A 17,485-nucleotide genomic window follows, 5' to 3' on the forward strand; every position below is an offset into this window, starting at 1 on the left:
TTAGAAGAGTTCATTAATCATTGTTGGAAATTAGTTTGGATATTGTGTAGTCACTTCAAATTTATGCATGATCGATATGGCCATAAAAGAGTATATGAGATGACAATTACATCACAAGATAATTACCGTGATGTCATTGAACATTAACTAAGAAATAAGGAGGAGTGAAAAAGTAGAAGACACTTCATGAGTTTGTTGTTGATGTAGCCGAGTAGGGAAACAAATTGTAGGTTGAAACGAAGTCTGGTCATGGCATGAAGTTCAATTATAATAGAGCTATGGGTCATTATGTCGTAGAACCGAACCAGAGGTCACTTATTGACATAACAATAGATCAAATTTGAGGATAATTCGAGATTTTCTAGTTGTCCCAAGAGGCGCTCTCCAACCTAGTATAGGAGAGATATTGTAATGTCTTGTCCTATCTTGTTATGCAAAAAAAAAATAATAAAAAAAAAACCATACATTAAAATAAAAATAACATATTGACCCATGGTATTCATGTGGAATATAACATATTTAAAGGGGGAAAGACCAACCAACTACCAAGTGTCGAGAAAGATAAAATCTCCTTTCACTTTCAAAGAGGTTTGCACCTCGAAAGATTTGATCCCTCTTGGCACTTGGTAGATCTAGAGTTAAGATGAATCTAGGTTGGTATTATGTAATTTCAGGGATTAGTTGCCCAAATTTTGGTGTTTCTCTTTCATGTTACAAGCCACCTTCCTACCCAAGTGCAAAACTAGGTAAGGAGAGGATGTTGAGCTATCTAGACATGTTATTTGTAGAGGAAAACTACTAAGAGCTACAAATTTTGTGATTTGTGGATGGACCAAGGGGTGGACTTTTTTAGTTGGCTAGGTTTCTAACTTCAGTTGGCATGGATCAAAATCTGTGTCGAGTTGGGTATTTGGATGACAAGTGTAGTGTCATAGCTCGAGTGGTCAAGGTTGGTGACCCAAACTTGTTGTATGTTCTCTTGTATGTAAAATAATTTTGGGCCCTAGATCAAAATTTGGTGTTTTTTGGCTAAGAGAGGTTGTGTATGTGTGTTTTTGGATCAACTTAGCGCTTGCCTAAGTTGTATGAGTCCAAAGGAGTTTGTGTGTAGAGAATGGTGAAGATAATGAATAGAAAGTTCGAGGTGGAGAAATTCAATGGGAAGAATAGTTTTGAGCCATGGAAACTCAAGATGTGGGATTTGTTGGTGCAATAAGGATTGCACAAGGCCTTGGATGACAAGAGAAAGAAATAAATGGGTATGTCTGATGAAATCTGGGAAGATTTAAATGCAAGAGCCCTCATCACTATTCATTTATGTCCAACAAACAATGTCATTTTCAATACTATAGGAGAGGAAACAACTTTAGGCCTGTGGTGCATAATGGAGGACCTTTATGTGCGAAATCCTTAACAAACCAAATATACTCGAAACGACAACAATATAATATATAGATAAAAGAAGTTACCAAAATTGTTAATCATTTGAATGCTTTTGATAATCTTACGTGCTAATTAACTAGCATAGATGTAAGGATCGATGAGGAAGATAAAGTAATGATGCTATTATGTTTATTGATTGAATTATGGGATCATATAGTCACTTCCATTAGCTTTAGTACAATTAAATGTCTTAACTGTGATTCTATTATGAAAGCATTGTTGTCCGACTAGGAATGGAGGAAATCTAGTATACAAACATCCACAATAAAGGTAATGTTCACTAGAGGTTGATCCAAAAAAAGAGGGGAAATGTCAAGAGGTACATTGAGATTTAAGTCAAATGGTAAGGAGGCTAAGCTCAAATGTTGGTATTGTGGAAAGACTCGGATCTCAAGAAAGATTGTTGGAAGAGACAAGACTCCAAGATGAAAGAAAATATGGTTTACTCAGTTTTGGGTATGGTTGAAGAAGTTTTATTTATTAGTAATGATTCCCAATATCATGGAGAATGGTTATTAGATTATGGTGCTTCACACCATATGTGTGCACATAGGAGTTGATTTTCCTCTTATCAAACTGTTGATGGTAGTTCTATTCTTATGGGGAAAAATATGCCTCGTAAGACCATTGGGGTCGGGAGCATTAGGATTAAAATGTTTGATGGTATTGCAAGAATGCTAACAAAGGTAAGACACACACTTGAACTTAAAGATAATTTAATTTCTTTGAGAGCTTTGGGTTATGGAGGTTACATGTCTACAGGTCAATGTGGGACATTGAAACTATCCTAGGACATCCCGGTGGTTATGAAGGCTATAGAGTTGGGAAACCTCTACAAGTGGAAGGCACCAACCAAATAAATGAGAAATTGGTGGCATATGAGAAAGATATGTGGAATAGCGCAAAGCAATTTTTCAAGATTGCAAGAGAAGATTTATTTGCCAACTCAAGAAGTCATTATATGGCTTGAAGCAATGTCATAAGCAATTGTACAAGGAGTTTGATTCCTTAACAGTGAGCCATAATCTTACTAGAAGTATGACCATTGTGTTTCAAAAGCTCAAATGACATATTCATTATCTGTTATAGGTTACCAATATGCTTGTTGCAAGTAAGATTGAGATTAACAAGTTAAACGCTGAGTTGACTAGGACTTTTGTTATGAAGTATTTAGAAGCAACAAAGTAAATTTCGGGCACCGATATACACAAAGACAAGAAAATATTGGAGTTGTTAGTATATACATGGCAAATCTAGGTAGAAATCAAAGGGCAACATTGAAATGAGTGCTTCCGTATCTTAGAGGCACAAGTGATCATTGCATCATATTTGATGGAGGAGTAGATTTTGTGAAGCTTCATACTTCACAAAGTTGTGTAGACATGTACTTTCCTTAGCTTATAAACAATATGATGAATGGGCTTGAACAAGGTATTAGGAATTTCCGTCAAAGTAGAAATTTTTGGATTGTAACAAAAAATAACGTCTCCATCCGTAAATGTTCAAATTTTATAACAATATAAAAGGTTTTCTAATTTTTTAGCTAACTCTAAGTTATCCACATTCCTAAATACCTACCAAAAATTATAAATAATGGTGAAAACAAAAAACAAACAAACTTACTTCTACCTTCTATAACAATTTGTTCATTGTTTCTGTGTTTAATTTTTATTATACCACCTCCCATCCCAACCCAAAGTCTGCAAAAATTCAATTGAATTCCAAATGTAACTCAGAATCAAATCCCAACCTCAATCCCTTCATAAATTTTTTTTGCTGTGTGGATTTAACCAAAACGTTAAGACCACAATAAGATTTTTTTTTTCCATATTCACAAAGAAACGTTAAACCCTTTTGATGGATGGGCTGAGATGCAAAGGTCCCACGCGCCTATTTATTTCTAGAATTTTCAGTTTAGTGCAAACAAGGAAAAGCTGTTGCGCCATTTTTGTTACGAGGGGAGTGAGGGGTGCCGACAACAGTCAAAACGCCGTTCTGAGTTGAATTTGACAAAGAGGTCTTTCTTTTCCAGTGTTTTGAAGAAAGCAAAGCCATGGCGGAAGACATGGACGTGGACACAAAAGAAGTAACTGGCATTGAGGACGAGGTTCTGTTCAGGGCTGCAGAGGGTGGAGATTCAGTGCTATTCGAGAAGCTCTCAAGGGACGAGGTGGAGCTTAACAGAGTGAGATCAATCAGGAATGAGGACGCGCGTTCTCTTCTCCATGTTGCAGCGGCTGCAGGCCATCATCAGGCAAGGCAAGAGAGCCATTGCGTTGCGTTTCATTTTAATGTTTTATTTCGCCTGCCTTCAGTTTTGCCAGTACGAACGTCCTGCTTCTGCTATGTTTTCACACGAATTCATTATAACAATCCATCGAGGCATAAAATTTCATATCTTGTTTCTGATTCAGTTAGAATTATTAATCATAAGGTGAATTCCCCACGGGTCACTGAAACCCTTTATGTTAGGAATGTCACGACCTATAATACTTGGGGACGGGGTGGAGTGGCGTTGAGGCAAATCCAACTCACCTGATGTCCTCTGCGGTGGTATCCAATGAAATTTGCTCGAGAGATGAGTTACGATGGTTTATTTTCTTATAGAGTATTTAAAGAATCTTGGACCATTGGTTACATCCTGCCTACTTAGAAATTCAACGCCTTTATCAGATGTAAGTCTGATTTGGGGCAGAAATAGAACACAATCTTCTGAGACGAGTACACAGAGACTTCGCAGGATAAACCAATAGTTTTTAGGGCATGGTTATACGAAACCAAGAGTTAGATAGTAAGGGTATCACACTGCTCAAATCTGTTCATTATCTGGAGTCTGCCAATCAGAAGAATCCTCAGTTGAGGGTGGAAAATGGGTGTTCCTGTACGAGAGGACCATCCCTATTTTCTCTCCAGATCACTGTATCAGCAGCCAACTGTATTCCTTCTGTAGACAGAGTCTGCTTCATGATTAGATTCTCTGTACACATGGACAAAGCAGGCTGGTTTAAATATAGATAAAGATTTTTTTACTTCATCGAATATTGGACTTAGCACCAGGTTTACCTTTCTGCATTTTCCATTCAACTAATGATTACAATCATGGAGTCACCAAAAATGTGAATTTTCAGAGATAGCATTTTGGGCTGCCAATTTTAAGAGAAGTTTAATGTGAGAAGCTTGGCAAAGTTGTTTGATCCCTCCCCTAATTTGGGTTTAAATTTGATACAGTAGGAGCCATTTAGAAAAATTACACTGCCAGCTCCACTTCTTGGGGGCAGGTACATTGACTGGCTCCATCCAAGTACCACCATGCCCAAGATTTATCAACGGGAGCATGAAACAACTGTCTTTGCATAGGTACTGTCGAGGCAGATGCAAAATTTGAGAAGATTGATGTTGCTTACACATTGGATGGGAGGAATATGGTATATACCTATCCTAGATGATTTTTATATCTGTGGCTAGCTATACACGCTATGAAACAATTAGAGAAAGACCTATAACTTCCTCGAGTTTCAGGCTTCTGCTGCTCTTCCATTTTGAAAAGCAGTAGCAACCCTTTGGATCGAGACCCAGTCCCTGTTTGAGCAGATCCTGTTGCCCAAATAAAAGCAGAGATTGATGGCTTGAAATGATGTCTATGAGGCTAGGTTGTTGGAGCGGAGAGATGAAGGCAACAACAGAGCCAGCAATAGCATATCCAGCAGCTTAACCAGAAGTAGCAGTACCAGTGGTGGCTATCACCTGTCTGAAGTGAATGTTACCAATCGAGAACACGCCTACTTATGATAGACCCTCCCATTGGGAGTAGATCTGCTTCTCTCTATGGTGTCGATAATGACAAGACAATCCTGTCAATTGTTAACAAAAGGCTGTTAATATATGTATTAATGTGCTTGAGACATTCTACAACTGATTCTCCTTGCCAGATGTCCTTCATCTCTGTCAGAGAGTCCTTTCAGACTAGACTTCCTTTGAGTAAGGACGGAAGATTAACAAGGCCATGAAATAATTAGAGAAGGACCTTTCAATTTCTCGAATTCAGGCTTTTGCTGCCACTGCCTCTGATATTTTACTACTGATTCTCTTTGCCAGCTGTACTTCATCCCTGTTAGAGAGTCTATTTCAGCTCAGACTTCTTTTGAGTAAAGATAGAATCATAAAGGATTCTATCCCTCTCGCCCATTTTCTATGCTCGTATGTTTGAAGGTGGGCCTTCCAACCTCAACGGTATGACTTTTCATTATGTAATTGGGTGTTTATGCTTGCTTTTTTGGGCACAATTGGACATGGACTAGTGGGGGGATTCAATGGAAGAATGGGTTTGGATTGTACTCTTGTTCACTTCTCCCAACTTGGTGGTTAATTTTGTATCGTAGTCTCTTGGGATCTCCTCTGTTGGTTGCTAGCTTTAGGAATGAGACTACACGGGAAAGCCTAATTTTGGTTGGGTGGTGTTAAAATTTGGATGTTCTATGCTATAACAATCACTTATTACAAAACTTCTTTATGTTGCAATATTAGATAAGCAATTATAGATAGAACATAAATCAAATGCACAATAGAAGATAGCCAAGAACAAAATGAGACACAAAGAATTTAGGTCCAATGACCAGGGAAAAACCCACAAGGGGAAAACCCAACCAGATTCTTCTTCTATTAGAAATTAATTGTTCAACAGAGATACAAAGTACAATGAGAGATCAAGAGAATGAGTAAGTTCACCCAAATCTGAACAAGCTGTAGCATGAAGATCACTGGTAGTAGCAACATATGCACACACTAAATCAACCTTCCCTTCAACTGAATCAACACTGAAACACTGAAGCACTAAATCAACCTTGGCTCACCAAGTTTTGCTCTTACTCTCCAAGTCTCTCTCTCACAATCTTCTCCAACTCTCTCTCAAGTTTGGATTCTTCTTTCACACTGCACAAGTAGTGAGGGAGAAAGAATGAGGCACATATATATAGGAGGAGCAACGAATCCATGCCATAAAGTAGGAGTAACTCGCATGCCAAGAGGAAGAGTAACATATGCCCATTTGGGAAATGTAATTCATGCCATTAAGAAGGTACACATGCCTTTGTAACTTATGCCATTAAGAAGGTACGCATGCCTTTGTAACTTAATGCCATTAAGAAGGAGAGAGTAAGATATGCATTAAAGAGTGCGTAAGAGGAATCTTTCATGACATGCTTTTATTGAGTGTAAGAGAATCTTTTATGATGTGCTTTAATGAGTGTAAGAGAGTGTAAGAGCATTAATGAGAGTGTAAGAGGAATATGCCATGCCAATAATGGGTGTAAGAGAACATTATTGAGAGCCATGATTGAGTGACTTGAATTTCTTTTTAATAATAATACAACAGTATCATAATAATAATAATAATAATAATATTGATGATTAAATCGAAATTGAACTATTAGGATTGATTGATGATAAAAAAGAATTTTCCACCAGCAATACTTGATTACCAATTGATACAAGGTGATTTACTATCTTGAGACTTTCTAATTTTAGACTTTCTAATTTTAGAAATTCTAATTTTAGACTTTCTATTTTTAGAAATTCTATTTTTTTGACTTTCTATTTTTAGAAATTCATCCCTGAGCTGCCAAATTTTCAACACTCCCTCTCAACTAGGGAGGAATTTCTTTTTGCAACAAAAATCTCTGCTTTCTCTGCTCATCTCTGTTCATCTCTACTTTGTATCATCTAGAACAATGATGTCTCACTCTAATGAAGAAGAATCATCATAGGGGAGCTTCGGCTACCACCCTATATCCACGGACAATAGGGGAGATTAATCTATCACCCTATATTCACTTGGGGGGATTGCCACTTGCCAACATATGACAAGGATCTTGCACAACCAAGTCTCATCTCTACTTGGGGGGATAACCCACTTTTCAAGGATCTCGCACAACCAAGTCACATCTTTGCTTGGGGGGATAACCCACTTGACAAGGATCTTGCACAACCAAGTCGTATCTTTGCTTGGGAGGATAACCCACTTGACAAGGATCTCACACAACCAAGTCTCATCTCTGCTTTGGAGGATCCACTTGTCAACACGTGACAAGGATATCACACAACCAAGTCTCATCTTTGCTTGGGGGGATCCACTTGTCAACATGTGACAAGGATCTCGCACAATCAAGGCTCATCTCTGCTTGGGGGGATCCACTTGTTAACACATGACATGGATTTCGCACAACCAAGTCTCATCTCTGCTCGGGGGGATCCACTTGTCAACACATGACGAGGATCTCGCACAACCAAGTCTCATCTCTGCTTGGGGGAATCCACTTGTCAACATGTGACAAGGATTTTTTGCACAACCAAGGCTCATCATCCATGACAACCCTTTCTAGGAAGGGTCACATCCGTCAGTCCAAGTTGCTCCCTGAAAACCAAGAACTTCCCTTTCAGCAAATGCTTGGTAAGAATGTCGACGATCTGGTCATCAATGGTTATATGATGGAGTATCACTGCTCCTCTCTGCACCATATCTCGAATATAGTGATATTTGATTTCAATATGCTTGGACTTGTCATGGAACACGAGATTTTCTGCAAGTCGAATCCCACTCTTATTGTCACAGTAAATTACTGTTGTGTCCAAAACATGCTCAAACAACTCTCCAAAGAGCTTCCTCAGCCATACTGCCTCACAGCTAGCCATGCTAGCAATAATGTACTCAACTTCAGCCGTGTTGAGGGCTACAGACTTTTGCTTCCTACTCATCCAAGATATCATGGCAGATCCTAAGCTGAAGCAACACCCATATGTGCTTTTTCTGTTAGTAGAGTTATCAACCCAATCAGCATTAGAGTACCCAAGTAGTCTTACATCTCTGACAATATATTTCAATCCAAGATTGATGGTCCCATGCAGGTATCTCAACACATGCTTTGTAGCAATCCAGTGTGCATGAGATGGTTTAATCATATATTGGCTTAGAGTATTGACTGCAAAACATATGTCCGGTCTAATATTCACTAAGAACAGTAGTGCCCCAATCAGTTTGTCGATACTCAGAAGGATTTGTCAAAACAAGACCTGTAGCTTCACCACACAACTTCTTGAAGTTCATCTCCATTGGAGTGTTCATGGCTTTACATTCAATCATACCAAATCTTTCTAGTAGCTTTACAACATATTTTCCTTGAGAAAGGAAAATCTCACCAAGTTTTTGCCATACTTCAAGACCCATAAAGTAGTGCATCAAATGAAGATCTTTCATTTCAAATTCAGAAGCTAACTCCCTCTTACACTGGAGGATAAGAGGTTCACCACCAGTCAGAAATAAATCATCAACATATAATACCAAAATCAAAGGCATATCTTGGACTGTCTTGAAGTAAAGATTTGGATCAACATTACTTCTAGTAAAACCAAGCTTCATCAAGAAGCTATCAATGCGGGCATACCAAACTCTTTGGAGCTTGTGTTAATCCATAGAGAGCTTTCTTTAGTCTTTTGGTCTTGGAACTACTTCCCATACATCATTATGTATGATGGACTCATGATCTTCGACCATTTCATCTTTCATTGCTTCTTCAAAAGTGCATGGTTCAACCCGAATAATGTTGCTCATGGCTACCCCTTACCCCTGGAACTGACATGGTTTCTTGCTTCCTCTGAAGGTTCCTCGGGGAACAACATGTCTATCAACATCAATCCTTTGTTTGCAAAGATTTTCGGTAGCATGGTAGAAAATAGAATCAGTAAGTGGGCAGAAGTAAAAGAAAAGAGGGCAAGAGGACAAGCGGGTTTTAGGCCGAAGCATTCTATAGTGGATCATGGTATCACATTGAGACACATTGTTGAAAAGGTTTGGGAGGACAAAGAAGAAGTATTTTGCTACTTTGTTGACTTCAAAAAGGCATTTGACACAGTCCCTAGAGATAAGTTGTGGCGTAGAATGGAAGAACTTGAAATTCCTTTGCATTATAGAGCCGTTGTCCATAGACTTTATGAAGAGGTGAAAGTCAAAATTAGAACCTTAGTGGGTATTTCAAAAAGATTTAGAAGTGACATTGGAGTCAAGCAAGGTTGCCCTATATCCCCTACTCTTTTTGGTTTATATATTGATAAACTGGAAGAGTGGCTAAATCTGCAAGGTGGAGATAGTGTTCGGTTGGGGGAGTTTGTGATAAAGCCTCTTTTATATGCTGATGATCTTGTGTTGGTTTCTAAATCAACCCTTGGATTGTAGATGCACCTATATGCCCTCGAGCATTTTTGTAGAGCAGTGGGGATATAAGTCAATACTAGTAAGACCAAAATAATGATTTTCTCTAATAAAAGGAACCAGAGCTAGCCTACATTCTTCTTTGAAGGCAACATTCTTGAAGAAGTAAATGAGTACAAGTAATTTAGGATTGATTTCAACAACAAACTTAATTGGGAGGATTGCATAAAGAAGAGGATTTTAGGAGGGTGGAAAGCATTATATACTTTTTAAAACAAATGTAGAGAGGCAAAGTTATGGGATTGGAAAATGATTAAAATGCTTTTTAGACTCCTAGTTTGTCCAGTGATGCAATATGGGTGTGAATTGTGGGCTAGCGGCACCCCTGTCTCAAAATGGAAACAAATTGAGAAAATACAAAAACGCTTGATCATGAGCAAGTTCAAAATAAAAATTTCGGTACCTTATGTTAGGATATTCCGACACATAGGAAATAATTAAGTACAACTTGGTCTAGTGTATAGTTAGGTAAAGTGTGTTCTTTAGTATGTACTTTTTGTAACTTACAATTCGACAGTCACGATATGTTCTAGACATGAAGTGATCCTACGGTTTATTCTCTCCTTGGTATTACCGACACTTGATTCGTGGCTTAACACCTGATTGGTCCATGATCTTTATTTAAAGAGCATGGAGGGTCATTTGTTAGGTGACCATTCATGGGAGAAGCTTATGTAAATTTACTTTCTTTTACATTAATAAATTGCCTGAAGTGGCCGCGTTGGCTCAGGCTGTGGACTGTTTCCCTATTTGAAAGTTTTAACCACATCAAAAACACTGGTGTATTGATCTGTGATCTGTTTGTGAGCAGTGCCCTTTGGTGTTCTATCTAAGGAACTTACCCTGTAAATTCCTACATGGTATCAAAGCTATTCAAGCGCCGCATCCGTTGGTGATCCAAATCCGAAGCCTGTACAACTGCATCTGACTATCTTTTCCTAGATCTATTATTTTTGACCGCTTTTGGGTCGAGAGCATTGCTCTATTGTGTTAGGAGCATCTGTTCCAGTGAGGAACCCCTTTTGTTTCATGCGAAAAGGTTTCCAGTAGCCCTAGTTACGTCATTTTTAAGATCTGGAGGTATACAATCTTTATTTGCAGTTATAGTTATTTATCTCTGTTTATTTCAGTTTATAGTCCTCCATAATTTTTTTATTACCGGATCTATACCTTTCATTTCTGCGCTTGCTCTTCGTCCCGCGACTTTGTGCGATTTGCTAAACCAGAAATAGAAAGAAAGAATTTTTCTCATGCGTATGCTCTTTTCTGCTGCGCCTTAGTGTGATCTCGGAAAACTAGAAACATAGAGGAAAATGTATACTTTCTGGCCAAATCTAACTTTAAATGCGTATGCTCTTTTCTGCTGCGCCTGAGTGTGATCTCGGAAAACCAGAAACATAGAGGAAAATATATAGTTTCTGGCCAAATATAACTTTTAGCCGAAAGGCTTGGATTACTTTTGTGTGTTCGTTTTGGTTTGTATGGTTTTTTTGTTTTTTGGCAAAAAGGGATTTTTCAAGTAAGCATGCACTTGAAAGATTCAGTGAGCAAAAAAAAAAAACACCCCCCTCCTCCTTTCCAAAAAATACTAACCTTTTAAACTAGCTCAAAAACACCCCCCCTTCCTCCTTTCCAAAAAATACTAACCTTTTAAACTAGCTCACTTGGTCCAAAGTTATTTTATGAGAATAGAGGTCTTGGGTTCAAGCCTTTCTTTTTGTTGAGTTACTTTTTCAAAAAACACATGTATCTTATGTTTTAAAGTTACTTTATGTAAAAGTGTTCTCACCCTTTATAAAAAGTGAGTCACTTATAATTCTAAAGTCACTTTATCATTTATTTAAGTTACAATTTAGTAGATAGTTCATAAAGTACCATTGTAAAAGTGACTTTCACTTATTTATAAAAGTGGGTCACATAAAGTAAATTTTTTTTAAAGTGAGTTAATTAGATTAAGTTTGGAAAGGGGGGAGGGATTTTTTTTTTAAATATAACATTATCATTCACTTCCCAACATTCACATGGTTCATTGGCATCTTCAACAACTTTTCTTCAAAAAGCCACAACTTCTTCATCCGGAAGCCTTTTTTTTTGAATCAGCCTAATCTTTCGAGATCTTTCCATTGGAACACTTAGTTTTAACTTTTAGCATCTACAACTTCAATTTCTTTTAAAATGGAAAGTCCATGCCTAATTATTCTTGATAGCACCAACAAATTCCAATGACTATCTTACATGGTCGATTTACTTAGAAGTAAAGGTCTTTATAGAATAGCCTCAGGCCAAGAGTCTAAACCTAAAGATGAAGATAAGCAAGCCAAATGGGAAAATAAGCAAGATCAAGCACGTGGGTTGATAGGGATGTCTATTTCTCCAGACCTTGGATTCCATATTGCAGAAATTGATACCCCCGATGAAGCAATGAAACAACTCAATAAAGTTTTTGGAATAAAAAATGAAATTAGAGCCATCAACTCGAAAATGAGTTGCTTACATTGGACCCCAATAATTTTCCTTCCATTGAAGATTTTTTGTCCAAGTTCAAGACCCTTAGACTTCTCTTGGAAGTTGTTAAGGTTAAGAAAGAAGATGGTAGCCTTATCTATTCCATTCTTACCAAGTTAAGACCAACCTACTCTGTGTTTGTTTCCACCCTTCCATATTACTAGAGAAGCCTTTATCTCTTAAGGACAAGACTACAAGTCCCACTCTTTTGATGCCTTTTGTGATTCTTTAATAAGAGAACAAGAAAAACTCTTACATCTTGGTCTTTTTAATACTTGAAACTCTTCTAAGAAGGCCTTAACAACCCAACAACAACCAAGTTCAAAGAATCCTAAGAAGTAACATCATAAAAAGAATGGTCCTAAACCAAACAAGGGTCCTAAGCCATTTCGGTCTCACAATGAAAAACCAATTCAACAAAATGATAAGGCAATTAAAAACAAAGGGAAGAAGACTGATAGACATTGCAACTTTTGTAATCGTGATGGCCACTTAGAATCCAAATGTTTTAAGAATATGGAAGCCTTGGAAGTAGCAATGAAGAAGCATAACATCCATTTGGAGCGCTCTTCAACTTCAACTTCATCTTCAGGAATAACACTTTCTGCATGTGGTTGTCAAGCATCTCGGTCTAGTTATGCACTAAATGTATCTTCTTCTTCTCATTCTCATGAGTGGCTCATTGATTCTGGAGCTTCTTATCACATTGCCAAAATCAAAGCCATGTTTTCTTCTTTAAATGATTGTAACACCAAAAATATATATGTTGGTGATGATAGATCTCTTAGTGTTGTAGGGACTGGAACTATTCATCTAGACAATGGTCAATTTAATGATGTATTATGTGTTTCTACCTTATACTGCAACCTTTTATCTGTATATCAAATAACTCATTCAGGTGAAGGTAAAACCGTTGAATTTTCACTTCATGATGTTGTAATTGAGGACCTAAAAGATCCTAAACAGATTTTAGCTACTGGCATTGCTGATGATTCTACAAGGTTGTATAAGTTTAACAACTTTGGGTCATCAACTCTTCCCTCAATATTTGTTGCTCATAATGATGAAGTGAGCAAACTTTGGCATGAGCGATTTGATCACTTAAACTATCGCTGCCTTCAAAATCTATGTAAAGAAAATATGGTGACAGGTCTTCCTATGGTATCTTGCAGAGATGGTGTTTGTTCTGGATGTGTACCTGGAAAACATCATTGAGATAGTTTTGAAAAACATGCCTCTTGGCATGCCTCTTGGCATGCCTCAACCCCTTTACAGTTTGTGCATAGTGATTTATGTGGTCCACTTCCAGTTGTTTCATTCTTTGGCTACAAGTATTTCTTAACTTTCATTGATGATTTCTCTAGACACACTTGGGTATACTTCTTAAAATTCAAGAGTGAAGTCTTTAATATGTTCTTGTTCTTTAAGGCCTTTGTTCAGAAACAATCTGGACATCAAATTCTTAAGCTAAGATCTGATAATGGCGGAGAATATGTTAACAACAAATTCATCAACTTTTGCATTGAGCATGGAATTCAATTGCAACATACTGTTCCATATACTCCACAGCAAAATGGTGTAGCTGAAAGGAAGAATCGCACCTTAAAGGAAATGGCTAATTGTATGCTTCAATCTAAAGGACTTAGTCTTAATTTTTGGGCAGAAGTAATTAACTGTGCAAATTACATAGTAAATCACACTCCTACTAAGGTTTTAAAGAATATCATTCCAGAAGAAGCATGGAGCTCAATTAAACTAGATGTAAGTCACTTTCGTGTTTTTGGAAGTGAAGCATGGACCCATATTCCAGATGAGAAACATAAAGCCTTAGAACCTAAGAGTGAAAAATGTATTTTTGTTGGATATTCTGAAGATGTCAAAGGATATAGACTTCTTCAACCTAAATCCAAAAATGTTATCATTAGAAGAGATGTAAAGTTTGCTGAAAATATATCGGCCTATGAGCCTAGTTCGGCGGATGTGCCACCTCTCTCTATCCCTTCTACTTCTGAAAATATTCCTTCTTCAGATGATGACAGCGAGGATGGCAACCCCCCCCCGGCCACCTTCTCGGGATCCTCCTTCAACTCCTCAGCTTCCAAAATGGGTCCGCGCTATTCGGTATGCAACAGGTGCTCTTGCAGGTGATCTTATAGATCAATATCGTACATGTTCTCAGTTCGATAGAGCCTCTTCTTTACTTGCTCAAGCTTTAACGAATTATGACCTTGACACCTTTGTAGGAGCTTCAGGCCATCTAGATTGGGACGCAACTATGAATGAAGAATATTGTTCATTATTGGCAAATGATACATGGGACCTTGTTCCTCTTCCAAAGGGACGAAAACTTGTTAGATGCAAATGGATTTACACAACCAAGTTTGGACCGGACGGAAAAGTTGATAAACATAAAGCTCGTCTTGTTGTTAAGGGTTTTTCACAAGTTGAAGACATTGACTATACTGAAACCTTTTCCCCTGTTGCCAAAATGAACTCTATCTGCCTTGTTCTTTCCCTTTTTGCCTCTTTCAAATGGGAAGCCCATCAGATGGATGTTAAATCCGCCTTCTTGCATGGGGACTTGCATGAAGAAATCAATATGGAACAACCTCTTGGCTTTATACAAACAGACTCTAGCCTTGTATGTCAACTTAAGAAATCCCTTTATGGTCTCAAGCAAGCCCCTCGGGCTTAGTATGCCAAAATGGATAGCTTTCTTTTAGAAACTGGCTTTTTTAGGTGTCATTATGACAATACTGTCTACACCAAGAAAGTGGGTAAGTCTCTTATCATTCTCGTTCTTTATGTTGATGATCTTATCCTTACTAGTATTAATCCCAACCTTATAAACCATGTGAAGTCCAACCTTAAAAAGCAGTTTGAAATGACAGACTTAGGACACTTGCGTTATTTTCTTGGTCTCCAAGTCTTGCAATCCAAAGATGGTATTTCCCTTTCCCAGTCCAAGTATGCTTGTGATCTTCTACGCCACTTTCACCTGGAAGATTGTAAGCTAGCTCCATCTCCCTTTTAGTCTGGAGCCAAACTTTCAGTCAGCTTGTTGGAAAACTTTTGTATTTGACCCATACTCGTCCTGACCTTTCCTTTGCTGTTGGCCTTGTTGCTCAGTTTATGAAAAACCCACATGAAAGTCATTGGAAAGCATCTAAAAGAATACTTCGTTATGTTCGAGGTACAATTCAGTTTGGGATTCATTACAGTGTAGAAGCATCTCCTCTATTGGTTGGTTTCATTGATTCTGATTAGGTTGGCGACCTTGATGATCGGAAGTCTACTGCAGGTTATGTCTTCACTCTTGGTTCTGCACCTATTACATGGGCTTGCAAGAAACAAAGTGCCATTTCTCTTTCTTCAGTAGAATTAGAGTATCGTGGTGCGTTGAAGCTAGTAAGGAAGCCCTGTGGCTTCGTCAGATCCTGTCAGAGTTTGGTTTTCAGCAGCAGCATCCGACTACGCTTTGGTGTGATAATCAAAGTGCCATTCAATTGTGCAAAGATCTAGTCCAACATCAGCGCAACAAACACATTGAACTACACATGCACTTCATCAGAAAGCTCATTCATGACCATGTTCTTGAAGTGCAATATTGTTCAACCGATGATCAAGTTGCAAACATCTTTACAAAGGCTCTCACAGAGGCAAAGTTTACTGAACTTCGATTTATGGTTGGAGTTCAGGAAGTTGTCACTAAGGGGGGGATAGGCTCTAGTGCCTCATTCCTTCTCCTATTGTGTCATCTTTTTACATCTTTCAATCCTATCCCAAGTTGTTCTTAATGGGGGATGTTGGGATATTTCGACACATAGGAAATAATTAAGTACAACTTGGTCTAGTGTATAGTTAGGTAAAGTGTGTTTCTTTAGTATGTACTTTTTGTAACTTACAATCCAACGATCACGATATGTTCTAGACATGAAGTGATACGATGGTTTATTCTCTCCTCTGTATTACTAACACTTGATCCGTGGCTTAACACCCGATTGGTCCATGATCTCTATTTAAAGAGCACGAAGGGTCATTTGTTAGGTGACCGTTCATGAGAGAAGCTTATGTAAATTTTCTTTCTTTTACATTAATAAATTGTCTGAAGTGGCTGCGTTGGCTCAGGCCATGGATTGTTTCCCTCTTTGAGGGTTTTAACCACGTCAAGAATACTGGTGTATTGATCTTTGATCTGTTTGTGAGCAGTGTCCTTTGGTGTTCTATTTAAGGAACTTACCCTGTAAATTCCTACACCTTATGAGATAATGTTGAGTGAAATAGGAGCAACTCCCATCGAAGCAATTGCTATGGTGTGGCTCATAAGATATCTAAAAAGAATTGAGGAAATGGGAGTAGGTAGATGGCATAATGTTATCTTTAATGAAGGCATGAGTGAAAAAAAGAAAACATAGATGAGACAAAGCTACACATGGATGCAAAAATGGAATATCTATCTCAATGCTTGTCCCACAAATAGCAAGGAGCTAAAGAATTTTGTTATGGAGAAGTTTCGTAAATGGGTATGGGGAAAAGAGTTGGGTAGAAAGAAGAAGTATTAAATTGAGGAATTCAACCCTACATTTGATCTACAACAAAAAGAGTTCATTGGAGCTAGCATTCCGTGGAGGGAAAAGGTTCTTATTGCTCAATTAAGAACCAACTCGCATCAACTTCAGTGTGAAATAGGACAGTGGAAAAGGCCTAAAGAAGCTTGGGAAGAATGGGTGTGTACATTTTGCACGTCTGGGGCAGTGGAATTGGAAAAACATTTCATTTTGGAATGTGATGCATTCAAAGACATCAAAGAAAGTTATGGGAATATGTTAGCATCAGTTTCTTGGCATTGTCTTTTCAGCGAGGGGATTGTTGGAAGGTTAGGCCAGCTCATCATCAATTTGAATAAGAAAAGTATTGAATTGTAAAAGGCGAAAAACAGGGAACTGATGGTCCCATAGACTATTTTTAGTCTTGTGGACGTTAAAATATCATTTCATTTCATTTGATAATATTCTCTTTCTAGCACATGGAGAAGGATCCAAGGAGTCCATGGGATCCATGGCTTCATCAACAAGATCAAGGTCAGGATCGAGATCTTCTTGTGCATCTAAGGCATCAACTTGTCGTTCAATATTAGCAGGAGGAGGAGTGTCTATGGCTTTTCAAAAAGCTGCATCCTCATCAAATGTTATATCTCTACTAAATTCTATAGTTTTTTTACTAGACACATATATTCTGTAAGCTTTAGAATTTTCACAATAACCAACGATCATACCT

The 17,485-nt window shown here is 38.0% G+C and overlaps 1 protein-coding gene across 1 annotated transcript in view; it reads left to right on the plus strand.

Annotated features, from left to right (window-relative positions):
- Positions 1 to 3,323: 3,323 nt before the first annotated feature.
- The window catches only part of LOC149222636 (Ankyrin repeat family protein), a 136,800-nt gene continuing 122,638 nt past the window's right edge, over positions 3,324 to 17,485 (plus strand). The window contains exon 1 of the mRNA XM_089385535.1: positions 3,324 to 3,697. Within this exon, the coding sequence (XP_089241661.1) occupies positions 3,497 to 3,697 (201 nt within the window). The 5' untranslated portion in view covers positions 3,324 to 3,496. The remainder of the gene's footprint in view (positions 3,698 to 17,485) is intronic.

Source organism: Pinus tabuliformis, chromosome Q (assembly GCF_031772625.1).
Source record: "Pinus tabuliformis cultivar Carrire ecotype Pingquan chromosome Q, CPIR1, whole genome shotgun sequence".
Classification (NCBI taxonomy): domain Eukaryota; kingdom Viridiplantae; phylum Streptophyta; class Pinopsida; order Pinales; family Pinaceae; genus Pinus; species Pinus tabuliformis.